General features: G+C 39.1%; 1 protein-coding gene across 1 annotated transcript in view; it reads left to right on the forward strand.

The window, feature by feature from the left end:
- The first annotated feature begins 1254 nt into the window (after nt 1-1254).
- The window catches only part of OTC (ornithine transcarbamylase), a 62130-nt gene continuing 42211 nt past the window's right edge, over nt 1255-21173 (forward strand). The window contains exons 1-3 of the mRNA XM_045889361.1: nt 1255-1481; nt 13268-13406; nt 14865-14946. Of these exons, the coding sequence (XP_045745317.1) occupies nt 1405-1481; nt 13268-13406; nt 14865-14946 (298 nt within the window). The 5' untranslated portion in view covers nt 1255-1404. The remainder of the gene's footprint in view (nt 1482-13267; nt 13407-14864; nt 14947-21173) is intronic.

Consider the following 21173-nt stretch of genomic DNA (forward strand, 5'->3'; position numbering starts at 1 on the left):
GTCTTTTCCAACAAAGCAGCCATCTCTTCTCCCACTTGGAACATTCACTCTCTACCTTCTTACCTCTGTACCCTTGCAAACACTTGCCTCTACCTGGAATATTCTTTCCAGGACAGAAGATTTAGTAAAGGTTTGGACATTTCAGTCTTTCCCTCTCTGTTTCACATCATTCTTTGTAAGTAGAAGGGAATAGTATCAAGATTTATTTCCCTGCTGATATTAATTATGACATTACAACCATCCCTGCCCTTGTAGTGGCCATTATTGATTTTTAAATAACACCTTTTTTTTTTTTTTGCATTGCATAAAGTTCTAGCATGTGCTTACCTGGGTTTGTGAAAGTTGTATAAATTGATCAGAAGAGGCAGCCCCCACCCCTTTCGCTCTTTCCCTGCCTCCCACCCTTCCCGGCTTAGAGTACTTTCTCTTCCCTGTGATATGGCAGCACTTTATCTGGACCTCTCCTATGGGTCTGTATTATCGATATTTATTTACAAATCATATCACCCTTACTGAACTGTAAACTCTGTGAGAGTGAGATCATCTTCCTTCACTGAAATTCCAGCCTAGTCCAGTATCTGATACAGAACAGATTTTGAATAATATCTGACTTACAACTGTGGATGAATGAATGAATGTAAAGTGTCAGATGACCACTTAGTGATCTGGAGAGGCTACCAGGGGAGGAGGAACATATGGTACTCCGTCCCCACGTCTACTGATTGTGGGTCCCTGCAAGAATTAATAGGCAACTACTTGCTTATTGAAGACCTGCTATGTGCGAGGCACAATGGGAGCTACAGGACTGAGATCTTTTTATTAGACCTCTATCCCCACTCCAGCTTCTTGCCACCAAAAAATAGCTCCAGGGCATTTCTTTCTATTTGTTTTTGTGGGAAAGCTGAGACTTAGAGTTACAAAAGTAATATCACTGGAAATACTCAGGGCTGTCATGTCTACCTCTGGGGTTTTGCACTGATGATTCACATTTTCTGAAAGGGTTAGTTCTATGTATCTTCACAGCAGCTAGTACTGCAATGCCCTGCATATATAATACGCTCAATGAGTACTTGTCAATTGATTTCATACAAGCATGTGACAGCATAAATATATTATGAAAAATGAGGAGTTTGGGCACCAAAAGAATCAGGATTCCTTCTAAACACACACACACACACACACACACACACAGAGTGGTGGAGCTTGGCTTAAAGTTCAGGTGTTCCTGTACCCTGCCCGGCAGTATCGCTAACCAGGGGAATTTGATTAGATAGTTGAAGGCTGATATTACCTTTGCTCTCTCACCACAATTGAAATCGTTCTTAGCTTTTAGGTGGACCCACTGTCTACCTTGGTGAGGCGTTTTCAAGAGCATAGAATCATCTTTTTCATTATCAAAAGAAGATGCTGTTTAATTTGAGGATCCTGTTGAACAATGCAGCTCTTAGAAATGGTCACAGTTTCGTGGTTCGAAATTTTCGGTAAGTGATGGCCAGCGATTTGAGTCTGACTTAGGAACCATAGTGATAACTGAAGTTCTATTCTGAAAAGGAGTGCAGCCTGAAAAGGCCTCTTTCTGCAGGGTGTAGTGCTGGGTTCGACCCTTATTTGAGACAGCTGTCTCTAATTCCAGCTGAGCTTTCATTTCTCAGTCCTCTGTAATCAGATTTCATAGCAGGCTGTTTGTGGGGTGGGTGGGGGGGGACGTTAACCTCGGCAGGTAAAACAGACTAAATGTTCTGGACATCTTCCATTTGTGTACATTTTAAGCAGGCTACTGGCTGAAGAAAATTAGAACTAATTTACACAGGGCCTTCAGTTTGTATTTGGGTTTGCTGGAAAATTATCATTCTAGGGAGTGTGGATTAATCAGTTCTTTATAAAATAAAAAAACCAGACTCCAAATAACAATTGGATAAATATTTACAAAGCTGCTGCAAAGGAGCCTTAGGTGTGATGAGGATAATGATATTTTTTATTTTTTATTTTTTTTAAGATTTTTATTTATTTATTTGAGACAGAGAGAATGAGAGACAGGGAGCATGAGAGGGAGGAGGGTCAGAGGGAGAAGCAGACTCCCTGCCAAGCAGGGAGCCCGATGCGGGACTCGATCCCGGGACTCCAGGATCATGACCTGAGCCGAAGGCAGTCGCTTAACCAACTGAGCCACCCAGGCGCCCCCATATAATGATATTTTTTAAAATGAAATCCATATTTGAAATCTATCCCTGAAATTCTTGGTAGCATATGAATGGAGGCTGTTTCCAATGAATTCATTATAAAAGCGACATCCTGTTACAGCCACTACACTGAACGTGCAGTGGAAGGTGGCGTGGAGTGTGTCTGTGGGGAAGGGGACAGGGATAATAAGTTAACCAAGGTAGGAAGGCCATGAAATGTGCACATCATTGCTAGAAAGCTTCTGGAGTAATGGCACGTTAACAATCACATAGAATTTTCCCAGAGACTCTTTACAACCAACCTCAGAACAACTTCACTGACTTCCTAAAGGGAGAAGCTTCTAGTCTGGAAGTTCTCTCCCACTGTTAGGAAGCAGACCTGTGACAGTGGCCCTGAGTACCTCCTCTGGGGCCACCTGGCAGCTTTGTGTTCTTTGGACTCTACTACGAGCACCATTTCTTCAGTGAAGAGAAGACTCTCGGAAGCCAGATGACATTGTAAATGATACTGTAAATTAAGCCTGTAGTATTAGACCTAGATGGGACTGCAGAGCCACAGAATATTAGCCTTCTCTTATTTTACAGGTAAGGTCAGTGAGGCCCAGACAGATTATGGCATTTACTGATTAGTACTAGAGTTAGATCACATAACCTAAAGATATGGAGGAAAGCTCAGGTTTTGGAGTCTAAACTAGATTCAAAGCCTGGCACCACCACTTGCTGGCTATATTGACCTTGAGCAAGTCACTAAAATTTTCTGTAATGTTGCTTCACCTATAAAATGGGAAAAAGAGTAATATCTGCTCTGCTTACATCACGAGGTCGTTCAACAATTCATTTAATAAATACTTACTGAGCACCTACTTTGTGCCACACTCTCTGCAAGGTTTGGGGATACAGTGGCAAAGAAGGTAAGGAAGGTCCTTCATACCAGACACATGAAGTCATAGTCTACTGATAATCAGTGAGATAATATGTGTGCAAACTGTAAAGTGACAGACGAATGTTCATTATTTTATTATTCCATCCCACTGAGGTACATCAGATAAAAGTATGATGAAATTTTATTCCCGAGTTTTTAACAAAGAATCATCACTGAGCTGAAAATAATCAACTGAATGAATAACCAAAGCTTGGAGCTTAAACTTATACTCTTCTTTGAAAATTACAGTGATGATTGATTTTTAAAATAAGGATGACAAGTTCAATTTTTGCAAGTAAAACCCCTTCCAAATATTTGGGCTTCTTTGGTATTTACTAATATTCTATCGTCTCTATCCAATAGCCAGACTGTAATTCACAGAGTCTTGGCTAGCCATCTCTCACAGTGAATGGGGGCTGAGGCAAAAGCATGGCGAAATCAGCCTGAATCTATACCTGCTATTTGAAAATATGAAAGCCTTGAATCACCCATGTCATTAGAAACTTAAGAGCATAAGCCTCTTGTGAAAATGGGATAATGTTGAAATGGTATCGTTCTCATGTGGCATGGGTATTTTTTTCCAACTATTTTAGTTAGCTATGCAACCTGCCAGCGAGATGAACTCAGAATTGCTGGTCTCCAGTAAGACCTCTGGCTTTTGATGACCTCTCAGCAACAGAGAAAAGCTCCTTGTCAACTCTGCCTGTATTGTACTTTTACTTTGATTTTCAGCCTTCCACCGAGATTCGAGCTCTTTATTTCCTCCATATCCCTTGGGAAAGGTGGAGAGACCTTGCTACAGAATGTACCACATGATCTTAACACTAGAGCATAATAAGAAATGCCACAAAATAGGGACTGCCCAGTTTTGAAGTGAGCAGCCATATTGCCATGGACAGGATAAAAATAACAGCTTAAGTGAGGCTGAAGCCATTCAGGCAGGCTCTCAAATCAATCATTTTTAGTCAATTATTATTTCTTTTTTTCTCCAAAATCAATAGGCTCAGACACCAAGACTGCCGAAAACACCCAATCCATAGGCTTTTCATCTCACAAACAAGGCTCTAGAGCCTGGAGGTGTTTGGATAATAGACAGTGTCCCATGATTTGTTGCCTATTAGGGAAACCACTTATAGCTTTTAAAGAAACCACTAAAAAAATCTCTTTCTTTATCAGAGAAGACCAATTTGTAAGTGCAGTTCAATTTCATCTCACAAATAGAAATTTCTTCAGAGAATATTGAGCTAAGCCACCCAATTTTGTGGAGGTTATGGATTGGGGTGGAGGTGACTCGTTTTCAGGTATTTCATTCCAGACCTCTCTTAAGGGCTTACATAACTCATTATGCTCCCTTCATCCCACACACATACTATCTCTATGCACGTGGACACATGGATGAAGCAATTATAGGCCATCCATGCTCTTGCCTAGAGGAGAGAAAATAATCCTCTTTGATTATTCACATCTTCTGTCATAGCTGAAAATGAATGCCTTTTTAAAAACATATTTCCTGACTTCAGAAAACTAGACAAGGTCTGAGATCAGGCATGGAACCGGGTTATGATGTTTCCCTTGGCCATCAGTAAAATTTGAGTCTATTTCTAGTTTGTTATTTTTAGTAATTTAGTGATTTAACTGAGATAGAAGAAGTAGAGGCAGATACAGATATTCAACAGTTTCGGGGTTCCAGCCCTTTAATGTATCTGTACAAATCTAACCCTCTTCAATTTTCAGATGATGGGAAGTCATGCCAGTTTAGAAGGTTGACGATCTCAGGTTTCTTAGAAACCACCTGTCACTCAGTTATAACAGTGACTTAGACCACATAAGAGCATGAGGCAACAGTGAGAAAGGCTGCAGGTCAATTTTTAGTAATAGACTATTGTTATTGTTGTTAATGAAGTAAAGAAATTTGGAGATAATTAGTGCTTTATTTTTTCAAATCAGTATAGGATGAGATTCAAGGGTTTTGTGAAAATAAAGTCACTCTCCCTCGCATGCATTGCAGTATGACTTCTTGAGATGGCAAGAAAGGGATGAAATTAAAGGCGGGTCACTGAGCATTCAGATGGCTCCAGTATGACCCATGGGAAGTCTTGTGTTTATAAACTTCATGGATGTTGTGGAAGATGAAGACAAGATGGATCACTGATTTTGAGTTGATTTTCTTAATTTTTCAGATGAGGAATTGAGGCCAAAGATAGAAAATGATCTTCCCAAGGTCACAGTTGAACTAGGACTAGAATTGGAATAATTAAAACCACTGCTCTTTTTTTTCCGCTGCTTTGATTACTTTGATCTTTTCAAACTGATCAAGTTGGTCATTCTACCCTTGCACAATCTCCTTTTTAAAAATACAGCCAAAATATCTCAGTAAAGGAAAAAAAAAAACACCAAGAAAATATGCTTTAATGGTTGCATCAATCTGCAACATTAAAGAAAGACAAAAATCTCAGCCATAAGGCCCACTGTCTCCCTCTTATGCCTCCAGAAGATAAAGTCTTCATCTCAAATTTTCCATGGGGATCAAAATACCATTTAACACTGAATTTTTTCCTATTCTGGCAAAGTCTGTTTCTGACTGACCACGTTTTACTCGAATCAAGCACTTTCTCTTCCAACAAAATACAGTTATACAAGGGAACACATCCAGATCTCCTTCCGTGCTCCAAACAATTTACCAGAGTTGGAAAACACAGACTCTTGCAATGAAAGGTTTTATTCTGCCAATACAGAATATGCTTCCATTTTCTAGCTAGGAAGATATTTGGGTGAAGCTAACACAAAGGTCTACTATTACCTTGGCTTAACTTCTTAGCGTTCAGTGATTTGGGGTTGAGAAATCTATGTAATTATTTCTTCAAGGGATAAAATTAATGTAAGGAACTAGTCTTGCTTTTTTCAAAAGCTCTGGCTTTAGCCAGACTGCAATGACAGTTTTGACAGAAAATCTGCACATGGTTCTCATTGTTTTCTCCAATACTGTATCCTCCCTATTGTGTGTTGGCTGAAAAATGATAATGTGGTTTAGGTCTGGTTTACCAAGGAGACACGCTGAAGTATAAGAAAACCAAGTATTTTATGCGAGCACTAAAATAGTAATTCTGGCCCTGGTTCAGGTGCTCCAGAACCAGAGTAGGCTGCTTCCAACTGAGGCATGGGGTCCCTATAAGAACTTAGAAGCCATTTATGCCAGTGGCTTTAGCTGGCTGATTTGAGTTATCGATTTATCACCAGAAAGCAAGAAATGCTTGATACAGACCAGAAAAAAAGGGGGCCTGTGGCAGAGGCATTTCAACATGGTACAATTGTGGAACTCTTCTACTTTTCTCGAATTTTTAAATAGCTTAGGAAAGAGGTGTGGCAGCTCCATTTCAGAGCCAAGAGGAGGTCTATGAGGAGACAGTAAACAGGATAGGAACTTAAACTTGAACCATTGTGTTTGCTTTCCTTCCAGTGATAAATTTTCCTGGTTAGTTCTTGATATCTATGAAAAACAGCTATTTTTCCTATGCAAACATTTCCTGCCCCACCTCCTGAATAGAATCGAGAAAGGTGGTGACTCCTCTAATGATTTTTCAATGGTATGACTCCCCTTCACTGGTTGAGATGCAATTAAAAAATTTCCAGAATCTACCTCTCTACCCTTTTTGTCCCCAAGTACCCTGGGGACTTATTCTGTACAAGAGGGGCTCATGGAGAGAGGGAACCATAGTATTGGTATAGTTCACTGTTACTGTACTTTGGATTTGGCTCTCATGGTGCTATGGGCAGAAGTTTGTCCCACCAGGTCCTCTCACCAGCTTTCCAGGTTTTTGCACTTGACTCAGACTGCTGTGCCTGAGATCCAAGGTTATAATGCTCTTGTTTCACGTGCATATGTCCAACTATTGTTCCCAGGAGTGTAAATACTGTCCGAGAATAGTTGAGCCCTGGGGAATTTCAACTTTAACAACACACTAGGCCACAATCAGTTTTCCTCCATGACTCTCAAGCCTTGTGTTCAGCCTGGGCCACAGCCCATACTTGCTTTTCCCTTAACATTAATTCTGTTTTGGGAGCTCTTGGTATTTTTTTTTTCGTCATCAGAGTTTGATCAGGATATTGAAAATCCATCATGGCAAATCTCTCTAAATTCATTCTCAGAAATCTGCTGAATTCATTCATATACAAATTGTTCTACTTCTTCCCAGAGATATATCATTCATTCATCCTTTTACCTAAGAAATATTTATTGAATACCTACTATATCCCAGACATTGCAATAAGGACTGCATATATATTAATAAATAAAACAGGCAGGATCCCTGCCATCATGGATCATATAGTTCAACGGGAAGGTAAAAAGTAAGTAATATAAAGAGACACACAAATATATATTTAAGAATTGTGGTAAATATCATGAGCAAAATGAAGGCAAAACAGAGACTACTTAGTACAGTCAGGGAAGGAATCTCCCAGGAGGTGGTGTATAAGCCTAAGGATGAGAAGGAGCCAGCATTGAGAGCTGAGGGAATAGCGTTCTGGACAGAAAGAATGGTATGTGAAAGAGTCCTACAATGAGAAAGCATTTGGAGCATAGGCAGTCCTTCCTTTGCAAGGTCCCAACATGCAGGAATTTCAATTAGTGCAGTTGAGTCAAATAACACCAGTCTTTCAAGTACACAGTTCAAGTTTCAGCTGCCATAGTATATTAATTGTGAGTAGCTGCATAAAGTAAAAACCTCATTGCTGGCACTTTTGTATACAAATCACTATGTAAATCACTATGTAAATAACAGCTGCACATCATGATCAGTGACCAATCACATCAAGTTTCGGTGATTGCTCACTGTGCATCTGTTATTCAGTTTACGTAAACAGCAAAGAGTATAGTTGCGCTGCTTTTTTCCCCAATGACAAACTGATGTGCCATTTTATAAAAATGAATAACTGAAAGGAGGAATTGTCTGACAGAGACCAAAGTGCAGCAGAGAAATAAAAAATAACACTGGCAGTTACATTTGAATCAAATGGGAATGCATTTATAGAAAAAATAGCTGATGGTGGGATTGTTGACCCTGCTACTGTTTGAGAGGCTCTAGCTATGCAGTCAGAGGAATTGAGTGAAGACAAACTTACCGACATAAATGAGGAAAATGGTTGTGACATAAAGTATAAAGATGTTCCAGAGGAAGTGACACCAGCAAAACACTTAGACATTCAAGGAATTATCAGAGATATTTTACATATTGAAAGTGCAAAGGATAAAATGTTGGAAGTTGATCCAAACTTAGAAAGTACGGCAATTCACCAGAGCATAGACAAGATGTTTGCTCTGTAACATATGCTATATAATAAGAAGACAGCATGCATGGTTCAAACTACTCTTGACAGTTTTACAAAAAATAAAACACTCTAAGTCTCAATATTTCTAATGTTTTAAATTACAGTGTAATAAATATATTTGTTTTACTCTTTTTTTCATTTCCCTACACATTTATAACTGGAAATATGAGAGTGTTTCATGTCTTGACAAAAAATTAAAAGTCACGGAACAATTGTGATTTTTTCCTAACTTATTATTAAGGTTGCTCTGCACGGTTGCAGATATAATGGTCATTTACAGTCCCACACTACCATGCAAAGCCAGAATGATCTGTATTTAAAAAAAAAAAAAGAGAGAAAAGAGAAAAGAAAAGAAAAAGCTTATCTGCTAATACTTATCAGAGGCGCAATCCCAGGGCAAGAGTGAAGGCGATATTATCAGTAACTGCCCTATGGAGATTGGAGTCACAAGGAGGTATTCTTCTGATTACTTGTGGTCTGAAAGAAATAATTTGAAATAAGGTTTCTCTTGCTATATAAATTTTAAAATGGAAGTTCTGGATAAAATGGGAAGATTCAAGCAGAATGTTTGTATCTTCCTTTTATCTTTAAACTTGAATCTGTCAATGGAGAAATAACAAGAACATCATCTCACAGTGCAATCCCAACAGCACAACATTAACCCAACCCTAATCCCAACTTCTTGGAGTATAAGGACAAATCTGAGAAACACCCAGAGACCTTTTACTTCTCCCAATCTGTCTCCTGCTTATAAGAGCTGGAAGTTGGAGCTTTTTTGAAGTAGCTGAAGATGATGTTGGGTCTCCTCTTTCACCATTATTTTCCTGCTTTCTCTCATGGGAAGGGGGAGAAAAATTAAGTTCCATGCATCCTTTCTTTTTCTCTGAGATTCAACACCACCACCACCACCACAATTCCAAGATCTATGCTATTCTCTTGAATGAAACTTGTAGTCCTGTGTTTAGAAGGAAGTAGATACAACACAACCCTGCAAGGGCTGAGAGTTTGGGAGGGTACTGAATCCCTTAAGTGTTGCCCTGATGACTCAGCTTTTCTGGGCTCCAAAATTGCCAGGAGAATGAGCTTGAGCTCTCAGCAAAAAATAATTCCTCAAAATTAGCATATGAGTGGTTTCTCCTGTTGTCGATGGGAGTTCAATAACCATAGTGATGTTTCACAAATATTATATGTTGGCTAATTGAACATAATAAAAAAATTTCTCAAATCCTGGGGAGCAGGGTTTTCCAGCAAAGCTTTTTCCCTTTTAAAAATAATACTGGAGGAAGTCTTAAGCCATAGAATATTAATGTTTTATTTGAGATACAGAGTCAAGAGAGTTTATCCCCTGTGATTTTATCTTACTTGGACCTTATTCCAGAAAAAAAAAATTTTTTTTTGCAAAGATGCCCTAAATGTGAATTGGGAAAGTTTAAGCTGCATGCCTCTACTTCAACTCAGATGTTAAACCTGTTTACAGATACCCAAATTCAGTTGACTGTAAGAAATGCAAGAATATCAGTTTAAGGGTTTACTTCTCAACAATATCAGTACTTGTTTATTCCAAGTGTTGCTTAATGTTATCACTAATTAACATTATCAGAACCAAACACATAACCAAAATACATATGTAAAAATACATTTTCTGCCTAAATGTCATATCTTTAAATTATCAAATTTCTGAATAGTATTATCCAAATCTTGGACACAGTTTTGTAAGATTTTTACTAGGGTTCAAGTGGAAGGAAGAAAATGAAGGTCTATTCCAGAAACTTGTTTAGCCAGCAAGATATTTTTGTATATTTACAAATTTATTTTTTAAATATTTGGTTCTTCTCAGTCTAAACTTTTACATTTTCTAATGTTCTGTTTTGTACACAGTCTATTAGGGTAGTAACACATATATTATATAAATAAGTAAACATACATTGTAGATCCATGTCCAAAATGTTTTAATGTTAGGGGTCTGTAATAAAAATAAATTGTGGACCATTGCTTTAAAGAAATTTCCATTTAGAGAGTAGATGAATGACATATTTTTAAAAGTTGTAAGTGATGGGTGCACCTGGGTAGCTCAGTTGGTTAGGCATCTGCCTTCGACTCAGGTCATGATCCCAGGGTCCTGGGATCCAGCCCCATGTCGGGCTCCCTGCTCAGCGGGGAGTCTGCTTCTCCCTCTCCCTCTGCCTGCCACTCCCTCTGCTTGTGCTTTCTCTCTCTCTCTCTCTGTCAAATAAATAAATAAAATCTTTAAAAAAAAGTTGTAAGTGATGAATCACTGAATTCTATTTCTAAAACCAATATTGCACTGTATGTCAATAAAAATTTAAATAAAAAATTTAAAAATAATAAAAAAATAAAAGTTGAAGGCTATGGTACATCTTTGAAATAGTTACGTTGACCAAAATTTTGATCCACATATTAGCTGAAAACACTAATTTCTATTGGAATTGAATATCATTAGTATCTTTTCTTAAAAGATATTTTATTTATTCATTTGAGAGAGAGAGAGAGAGGAAGCGAGAGTGTGAGCAGGGGAGAGGGTCGGAGGGAGAGGGAGAAGCAGACTCCCCACTGAGAAGGGTGCCTGACAAGGGGCTTGGTCCCAGGACCCCAAGATCATGACCTGAGTTGAAGGCAGCCACTTAACCAACTGAGCCACCCAGGCGCCCCTGTCATTAGTATCTTATATTAAATCAATCAGTCAACCATTAGCCAACTAACTCATAAACCCTCGATCTTTATGGAAGTTCCTTTCCTTACTACCTAGAATCTCTGAAGGGCTTAACGTCACAAAAAGTCAACTGAAAAAAATCTATTCATCTATCAAAGACTAAATGAACCAATCAACTCTGCCAGAAAGTTGGATGTTTAGTGAAATATTCCTTTATCTAAGTTATTTGACATCATGCATTGGAAACAACAAATTGAGTGAATTTGTGATTTTCCTACCTATCCTCTTGTCATCATTGCAAGACATACATAAATCCCACCAAAGAATTTACTCTTCATCTCAAGTAGTCCAAGCTCTTTCGTTAAGCTGAAATTCAAGCATGATCATTTTGTGACAGTTGTTTTACTTCTAGTAAGATTAATGTTTAGTGCCTGTGGTGAACCACAATTTGCCCTTCATTATTCATAATTTCTAATTGTATACAATATAATTATTGTTAAATAGAGATAACACTGGGAAAATGAAAGAATAAACATTTTCAATTTTAGATACTGATTGCCCCAAATAATAATTATTGTCATCACAATGTTACCAAATGTTAAAATGGGACTCTTTCCATCCCAGTTTCTGCTCAGGCCCAATAGGTGTTACTCTTCCCTCATTCCAAAGTGAGATGCTATGCCATTAAAACAGGAACAAAGGAGATACATAAGAATTAGTTTTGCAACCCACTGGTGACCACTTCCAGCTTCTAAAATGGACTGCAGAAACTAAGAGATGGGTTGTAGATTAGAAGAGGACTTTTAAAGTGTTACCACTGTGTATGACAGGGAGAGGTACTCTCCCCTCACCTCCAAGGGCATCGATATCTTTAATAGGACAGCTTGAGGACACCACACACCAAATCCAGGCCTATACCTGGGAAACCTAGAGTAAGAAGGACAGGTTGCCTAGCTGTTTTGATGGCAGAACAAGAGGAGAGTCTATACTGGAAGGAAACTGACTCTTGTCACAGCAAAGAGCACGAAGAGCTTCCCATGAACCAATACAGACTGAGAAAGAGACCGAGCATGGTATTGTTTCACATGATGGCCAAGAGACCTCTGGAGGTTGGGGAGATCTCTGCAAAAGGAGTCTGGATGCGTTCCCTCAGATGGCACGAGCAATGTAATTGTCCACCACCAAGGACTACTGTGAGAAATTCCCAGTGATGACAGAGTTCTCCGAAGGACCCTCCAAAGCACCCCACAAGAGAGAGAGCCTCAAGTACCAGAACAGAACCAGACTTTGTCTGACCCTTAACTCCTCGCCTTCCCTAGGCTTTACTTGGAGGGACTAAAGGCAGGGAAATAGAGCAAACAGCTCAAGGTCCCTCTTCCCTCTAGAGGGGGCCAGCTTGAATTAGGCATGAGCTGGAAGGAAAAAGGGTGTTAACTTGCAGTACATTTCTTAAAGTTAAAAAAAGTCATTATTATTATTACACATTATTTTACTGAGACTCTTAGGGGAGGAATAAAGTAAGCACAGAGGATTGTTTTTAATTTTATTTTCTGAAAGTTACTAGAAAAGCCACAAGGCCCATTGTATTTGGGACAAGTAAAGAACAAATCTCCCAGAATAGATTTGAAGGGCGGTAGGGTAAAAAGAATGAAAATGTTTTCTATTGTATGGACATTGTAAATTCTGTTTGTATAATCAATCATATAACCAATCAATAAAAGAGCTAAAATTTATCGAATGCTTATTATATGCCAGGCATTGTCTGATTTCCATGCATTAAATCATTTCATCCTCACAACCCTATAAGATTATTATACTCATTTTCTAGGTGAGGGAGAAATTTAGGTGCAGAGAGAGATTAGGTAACTTGTCTGAAGTTGCACAGTTAGTAAGTGGCAAAGCCCAGCAAATGGCTATTCCCAGCAAATAAGAATTCAACTCCTTCCTCAAAGGTTTCTTTTCTCTCAACATCCAAAATATTGGATATCTAAAATGTAAACCAAAGCCATATCAATTTTAATGCATTAGCACTTTGCAGAGACACATGAGGCTCCATGTGATTTGCTATGTTTTGTTTCAAGAATAAAACAATGAATCACCATAGGTCATGGGTTTTTTTGTCTTAAATATATATTTCTCTTTCTTTTTCTTTGTTCTTTTTTGTAGATGTGGACAACCACTACAAAATAAAGTACAGCTGAAGGGTCGTGACCTCCTCACTCTAAAGAACTTTACAGAAGAAGAAATTAAGTATATGTTATGGCTATCGGCAGATCTAAAATTTAGGATAAAACAGAAAGGAGAGGTATGTAGCATTTTCATCTTACTTTCTGATACTACCAACCAGCCTTTTTAAAGACAGCCTTTCCGAAGAAGGAGGGGAAAGAAAATATATTAAAATTCCTAAACAGTAGCTAAGTAATGAAATCACACAGTCAAGGTAATTGATTATCACTGAGTGTACAGACATATAAAAAGCATAAGAATCAGTTATTCAGTGACAAGTCATTGCACTTCTTTCATGTGGAATGTTGAAATTCATTATTAATTGGATCAGAACCTAAGGAACCATTTCTCTGGAAAGATTTTATTTTTATACCTTCATTCTTGTCTCTGTGCGTTTTCTATCAAGTTAAAAATAAGGATGATACTTTTTTTCCTGGCAAAAAATTTCAGTTGTGAATAACTATCAGCTATATGATCATTAGGATAATGTCCAAAAATTCATAGTGATGTGACAGTGTTAAAAATAATTTAGATTAGCAAAGAAACAATTAAGTGGTAACCAAGTAGGAGAAGAGATGGGATATGGTGCTTAGCGGTAAGCATTATTCTGCATTTTGAGCAATTTATGTTTGAAACACAATTAATGCAGCAGCTTCATTTAGGCTGCTTAATTGTGAAAGCATTTTCGTGTTCCAAGCTGGTTCAAAAGCACTTTAAAGAGCTGGTTTCAGGTTGAGGAAGTTTTACACAACCTTGGTTCTCTTATCTAGTTCATTAGCTCTCCAAGTTTAGAAAACAGGAGTGTCTCCAACTATTATGAGTTGACATTCCCATATAAGACCTGAAATAAGGAGAAAAGGTCCCCCACTACCCCAGGCCTATTCTTCATACTTTGTGTGTAAGGAAAGTTAGCTGGCAGGAATCTATTTGTTCCAGAACTCATCCTATCGGGAAGTCTATCTACGAGAAGAGGAAGGAGGAAAAGCCCCACCCCACACCCAAACTCTCCAGATCATTTCCAAATGATTTCCAGAAACAAAGCCTTTGCACTCCCACAAGGATGCATGATTAAAGTGTAGTTGGGGCTTCATCTTTAGGAGTCTTAATGCCCCATGTTGTGACAGAGTAGCATTGTTTCTAGCTGAGAAAACACTTCTGAACCAAGCATCTTCAAGGTCATTGAGCATTGATATGGGTTTCCATGGATTTAGGTAAAAAGATGGCTCCAGTTGGAAATATTAAGATACTTTGGAACAAGTGTTCAGGTTGAACCCCGAGCAACTAATATTTTCTAATTACAAGTCAATAAGCTGTAGGAGTTTTCCTGTTCCTTTCCTCCACTTGTATAGAACATGAAAAAAAAAAAACAAACACTTTAAATTCACTTTTTAAGTAATATTTTGAATGCTTATTTGGAAGCAGTGATTAATTATTCTACATCTTCTGGTAATGTAAAGAATAACTTTTGAAACATAATCTTTGATATTGGATATAAAATATTTTTCATTTTAATTGTATTCTTGTCCTTAATTTTCAGTATTTGCCCTTATTACAAGGGAAGTCCTTAGGCATGATTTTTGAAAAAAGAAGTACTCGAACAAGACTGTCCACAGAAACAGGTGAGTCCCCAGACAAACTCGCACTTATGCTGAAGAGGGGGCCAGAGGGTGAGGATTTGGGAGGAGTTGCCCAGTGGGGGAATTTGTCTGTCTTGTTAGCAAGCACAAAGGGAAAACACTGTCACTGGGAGTAGCAGTGTGAGCCTCTGAGTGTTCTTTCCAATTCTCAAAGAAGCTGTAAGCAGAAAGATTAGCGTCATCTGTAGGAATTCCATGAAGAATTGATTACAAGTCCCAAAGAGCTTTTCATGTTCAGTACAAAATATGAGTGGACACAAATTCTCAGCCTTCAAACTCATGTGGGTAAGAAATGTGTCCTAATAGGTAAAGAATTTTTTCTTGCTTGCTCCAATTTTGCAGGATGGTGGAAACCGAATCTCTGCAATGTTTGGCATCCTCAGTCATTTCAGGGCTTACTTTGTCAATGTAGGCTCTCTTCTCCCTTTCCCCACAGTCATGGGTAAGCCCTGGAGAGTACGTGAAGGAGATGTCTAGAGCTATGGGAATCTGAGCGTTGGTAGTCAGGACATCATCATCAGATATCCACACTGGAGTCCACTGGGACTTCTATATCCCCATTGGACCTTGCCTGTCTCCCATTCACTGGAGTTTGCTTCACTTGGATCACAGGACCTGAAATATTTCTTGGTTTGACTCTCTCAACCCTTGGCAGCTCTCCATGTCATACTGGGTACAGAGATAGTGCAAGGCTTTCTCTATCCTTCCTTCTTCAGGCTGAGTGCCAGGGAGTTCTATAACATGTGTTGCCTCCTAGAGCTCTGTCTTAAAAATGAGACACAGGTGTTATCAACTCTGGGGTTCCCCAGACTCATCTGAAATTTCCATCATGCTTCCCACCCCTCAGTAGTTGGCCTGGGGGGGCAGACAGCAGGGCACAGTGTCAAAGGTCCATCAATTTCTATTTCTGTTGTTGCTTCTCTCTTGCTTCTCTTTTTCTGCTCTAAGGTCCCAGTATTGGAGGCTAGGTGATGAAGCAGGAAGAAAAAACTGGCTCTGACTATCCAAGATTTCTTTCAAATCTACTGTTTGTGCCTGGAATCGTAAGCTATTGAAACTCAAAATTTCTTTTTTCTCAAACTATTATCTCTGTTATGTTTCAAAAAGTCCATTTTGAAACTCATAAACCACATATCACCTCTTTTCTTTTTCTCTGCCTTTCTGCTCTGTCAGATCTCCCTTGAATCAATAACATGACTGCCCAAATGGACGAATGGATAGGATCAAAGAGGAGGTACCACAAACAAAAACACATTGGTTGATTCTTCAAATATTTCATCCTATCTACAAGCATCAGAGCTTTCTAGGGTTAGTTAATTAATTAATTAATTAATTTTAGAGAGGGAAAGAGAGAGAGGAGGGGCAGAGAGAGAATCTTAAGCAGGTTCCATATCCAGGGCAGAACCCAACGTGGGGCTCGACCTCACAACCCTGAGATCATGACCTGAGTCGAAATCAAGTCAGACGCTTAACAAACTGAGCCACCCAGGCGCCCCATAAGAGCTTTCTAGGGTTTAGAAGCAAACAACTATTTTACACAGTTCTTGCCTTGTAATAATCAGTAATGAGGTTCATCAAATATATAACAAAATAAAGTTCAGAGGGATTAAGTGACTTGGTAATACAAATAGCACCAGGATACAGATCTCAAGTTCACTGTTCTTACTAATGCACTCCCCTTGCCCCTGGAGAGAAGAAAGGAGGGTGAGAGGAACCATATAAGGTGTCACCTAGTCTTTAAGTCTCAGGAAGAAAACAGATGAGAACATTTTGCTCTTTAAAGATGGCTCCTTTAAGAAATCATGTTGACATTTGAGGAAAATGAATATTGCATAAACCAGTCAGTAATTCTCATATTCTGCTCCTTTTCAACGCCAGCCTTCTATGAGTTGGGCAGAATTTTATTTTATCATTAGTACTTAGGAGAGGTGTTCTTTTTTGAAGTCATCAGAAGAATGGATTAATACATAGACATTTCTCAATTTTAAGGTTTTTAAAATTAATTTTTCTTAGTTGTTGGTGTTTTCTGCAACTTTTCTCTGTTCAGATGCTATGCTATTTTTGATGTCAAATATCCCTGAATAAGGATCAGTTTTACCATTCACATATAATGTGGTAGTTAAGCTATTAATAAAACTAAGAGTGAAGACTTAATAAGCCTTCGGGTGCAGACCCTGTGCCAAGTGCTCTACATTAATTACAGGGATTATCTCATTTAATCCTTATGAAAATTCCATGAGGACAAGACAATTGAGGAAAACAGGCTGAAACGGGTTCAGCAAATGGCCCACAGACACATAGCTAATAAATGGCAGACCTAGGATTGTAAGCTATGATTAAATGTATTTTTTAAGGACCTAATTTAATTTGAACAGGTAATAGTCATGTTTTATTCCAGTAAAATTGTTTCTACAGATGGCATTAAGCAGTTTGTTGGATGATGGTTTTGTATCTAGAAGCGCTCTAAAACTGGCACAAAATTGCAAACTGTAACAACAAATACATGAGAAAAGCAACATCTGACTATAAAAAGTTATGGTTCACAGAGTATTCATCATTATCTTCAATAAATATCCATGAGTCTAATTGTACATGGCATCCTGCCAAACTCAACAGGAGGAGAATCTGTCAGAATAAGTAGTTGCTTTAAATGCTTACAGAAACAGTAAACCTCAACCAAACCCATAGCAGAGCATTTCTATAATGCGCATGTGCATCTTATTTGTTGTCCTTTGGCACAATTTTCCATCAAAACCTGTTACCTTGGTATTTAGAATGAAAGTAGGATGTAATTAAAACTGTCTATTATTGCCTCAGACTTGTGCCAGCCTCCTCATAGGAAAGTCCTTGAGGATTCCTTCCCCAGCCTGAGTTGCAGAGATACAACCGTATTTCTACTTATCTCAGGGGACAGAATAAAATTCGCCACTTAACTTAAGCCATCTGAATTGTTCATGTAATATTTTTATTAAAGTGTAACATGCCTACAGAAAAGTGCACAAATCCTGAAGCTCACATAGTTCAATGAATTCTTACAGTAAACACATCTTCGTAATTAATACCCAGAAAGAGAAACAGGACATTAAGAGTGCCCAGAAGCCTCCCTTGTATCTCCTTCTAGTTGCTACTCCCCTACCCAAGGTAACCATGATCCTGGTTTCTAACATCACAGGTTAGTTTTGCCTGTGATGGAATCATTCAGCATATGCTCCTTTCTGTGTGGTTTCTTTTGCTCGGCATTATGTTTGTGAGATGTACCGACGTCGCTGTGGTAGTTGTAGATCATTCATTCCTCCCCCATTCTGTGTGTATGCCTGCCAGGCAAACTGCAATTCTTCTATGTGTCTACCAATGATTATATTCTTTTATTGCAAATTAAGTGAGCAGATAGAAGGATACATTTATTAATCTTGGTAAGTGCTGTAGCTGATAGAAAAAATGCACAAGGCATCCTAAGAGATGGTTCTTTTCATTATTTAACTTTGGTATTTCACTCTCAAGGTGACAGAGAAGCTGGTGCTTTCCAAGCTATTTCAAATGCATCATCTTTACAAAGGTGACAATGTAAAAAATCGTGATGCTATACTGCAGGTATGAAAGTGAAGCACAGAGAGGCTCATACTGCCTTAGTTCTACCAGCAAGAGCCCTCAGAGCCCTCACATTTCCAGTGCATGGCTTCTATTTAAATAGAAATAAAGCTTGCACAGATCTGTGAGGAAAAGAGAAAAATCAGATGTACACTTATTTTCCCAGCCAGAACCTAAGATATTAACAGAATAAACCCTTTGTTCAAAAAATATCCAACATGCATGCATAAACAAATGACAGATAAAAGCAGACTTCTCTGGATGAAGGGTGAAGAGAGAGGCGAGCCCTGTCCCTCTGCCCTCCTCTCCTCAGCAATGGCAGCTCCAAGAGGTGGCTCTGAACCCCTGGTACTCTCCAGAAGCACTGATCACCAGCCAGGTCTGAGAAGCTGGCAAATGCTTGACCTGTGCTTTTAAACTGGGGTCTGAGGCTTCTTTCTGACAAGTGACCACAATTACAGAAGAAATTCCTTCTCAGAGGCAAGGTCCCCCCATCTTATCTCCTTCGAGAACTGCTGAAGGCTGGGACTCTTACTTCTTTTTTTTTTTTTTTTAAGATTTTATTTATTTATTTGACAGAGAGAGAAACACAGCGAGAGAGGGAACACAAGCAGGGGGAGTGGGAGAGGGAGAAGCAGGCTCCCCACTGAGCAAGGAGCCCAATGAGGGGCTCGATCCCAGGACCCCGGGATCATGACCCGAGTGGAAGGCAGACGCTTAACGACTGAGGCACCCAGGCGCCCCTTGGACTCCTACTTCTTAACATTTTCTATAACCCCTCTCCCTACCCCTACCTCATAAGTCCAGGCTTGATGTGAGTCTTCCTTGTAGAACAAAGAGGAAAGTGAAAAGGCAGCAACCTAATCCTGCATTGTTATAGCAAAATGACTTCTAGTCGAAGTAAGAGTATGACTTGGAGCAGACCTGCCAGGAGGTCTTAAACTCTTTGAAACCTTCCTCCATAGTTTCCAACCCTCAATGACATTCATTTCTGTGCTAGGCAAACAGTAGGTGCACAGTAAGTCCTTTCTTGGTGAATGTGCAGTATTCACATTTGTGTAGGTGATATTCCCTGTTTAGAAACGGATTAAATACTCAAGAGTGATTAGTGATTATAATCATCACTAAATTCCATCAGCTCACTTCACACATAATAGAAAATTCTGTTCTTTCTGTTAACAATATTAAGAGATGTTTGCAAGTGAAAAGAATGGGTCCCCTCCCCAGAGTCAAAATCCCTCCTACATTTGTTCAGTAAGTATTTGTTGGGTCCTTACTATGTACCGGTATTTATTCTAGGTTCTTGAGAATGATAAATCAGTGAACAAAAGAGAGGAAAATTCCTGCCTTTGTTGAGCTTATGTTCTAGTGGGTACACAGACAATAAACAATAGACATAATAAATAAGTGGATGGATGATATAGTATGTTGGAAACAAGGAGAAGAATGTTCCTGGAACTGAGGGCAAAACACGTACTCCATTATTTGGATTTGGCTTTTACTCTGAGTGAAATGAAGAATCTTTGGAAGGTTTTGAACAGAGGGACATGATCTAACTTGCATTTTATTTTTTACTTTTTTTACTTTTTTAAAGATTTTATTTATTTATTTGAGATAGAGAGAGAGAGCACGAGCTGGGGTGGGGGGCAAAGGGAGAGGGAGAAGCAGGCTCTCCACTGAGCAGGGAGCCCAACACGGGGCTCGATCCTAGGACCCTGGGATCATGACCTGAGCAGAAGGCAGATGCTTAACCGACTGAGCCACCCAGGCACCTCTAACTTGCATTTTAAAAGGCTCTCTTGGACTGCTCTGTTGAAAATAAACTGCAGAGGTTGGGGGTTGAGACAAGACAGAATCAGTGAAATCCATCAGTAGGTAGCTATAATACATGGAGGCAAGGGCCAGAGTGGTAGCAGTGGAAGGGGTAAGAGGGACACATTCTGGATATGTTTTGAAGGGACAGCCATCAAGATTTCTGATGTATTGGGTAAGAGAAGAGATGTTAAGGATGACTTCAAGGTTTCTGCCTGAGCAACTGTGAACAGGATGGACCAGTTAGAGCAAGATAGAAGGGAAGATCAAGGGTTCAGTTTGGGAAGTATTGAGTTTAAGACGTCTGTTAGATACATGAGCAAAGATGTTGAGAAGGCAGTGAGATTTACCCTAGAGATATTTGGGAGTCATCAGCATATAGATGGTATTTCAGGCTATGAGACTGGATACGATTAGAAAGGGATTAAGTATAGATGGAGAGAAGAAGACCAAGGACTGGCCCTGGGGGATATCAACATTAAGGGGTCAAGGAAAAGAGAAGAAACCAGCAATGGAGATTGAGAAGGAGCAACTACTAAGGTAGATGTAAAAGCAAGAAGGTGTGGTATCCTGGGCAGTGTGTGAAGAAAGTTTATCAAGGAGAAGGTGGTGAACAACTTTGTTAAATGCTGGTAATTCAAGAAAACTGAGAACTGAAATGGCCATTAGCTGAATCATTGGTAACTGGCGAGAGGAGTTTTGGTGCAGTGTTGTGGGGGGTGGGGGGGAGGTGCGTGCAAAGTGTTATGGGGATATGAGAAAAGAGGCACCGAAGAGAGAAAGAAAAAACAATTTTGCTGCAAAGCGAG

The sequence above is a fragment of the Mirounga angustirostris genome, unplaced genomic scaffold (genome assembly GCF_029215605.1).
Source record: "Mirounga angustirostris isolate CCGP_5_RB_7025 unplaced genomic scaffold, mMirAng1.0.hap1 SCAF_11, whole genome shotgun sequence".
Lineage (NCBI taxonomy): Eukaryota > Metazoa > Chordata > Mammalia > Carnivora > Phocidae > Mirounga > Mirounga angustirostris.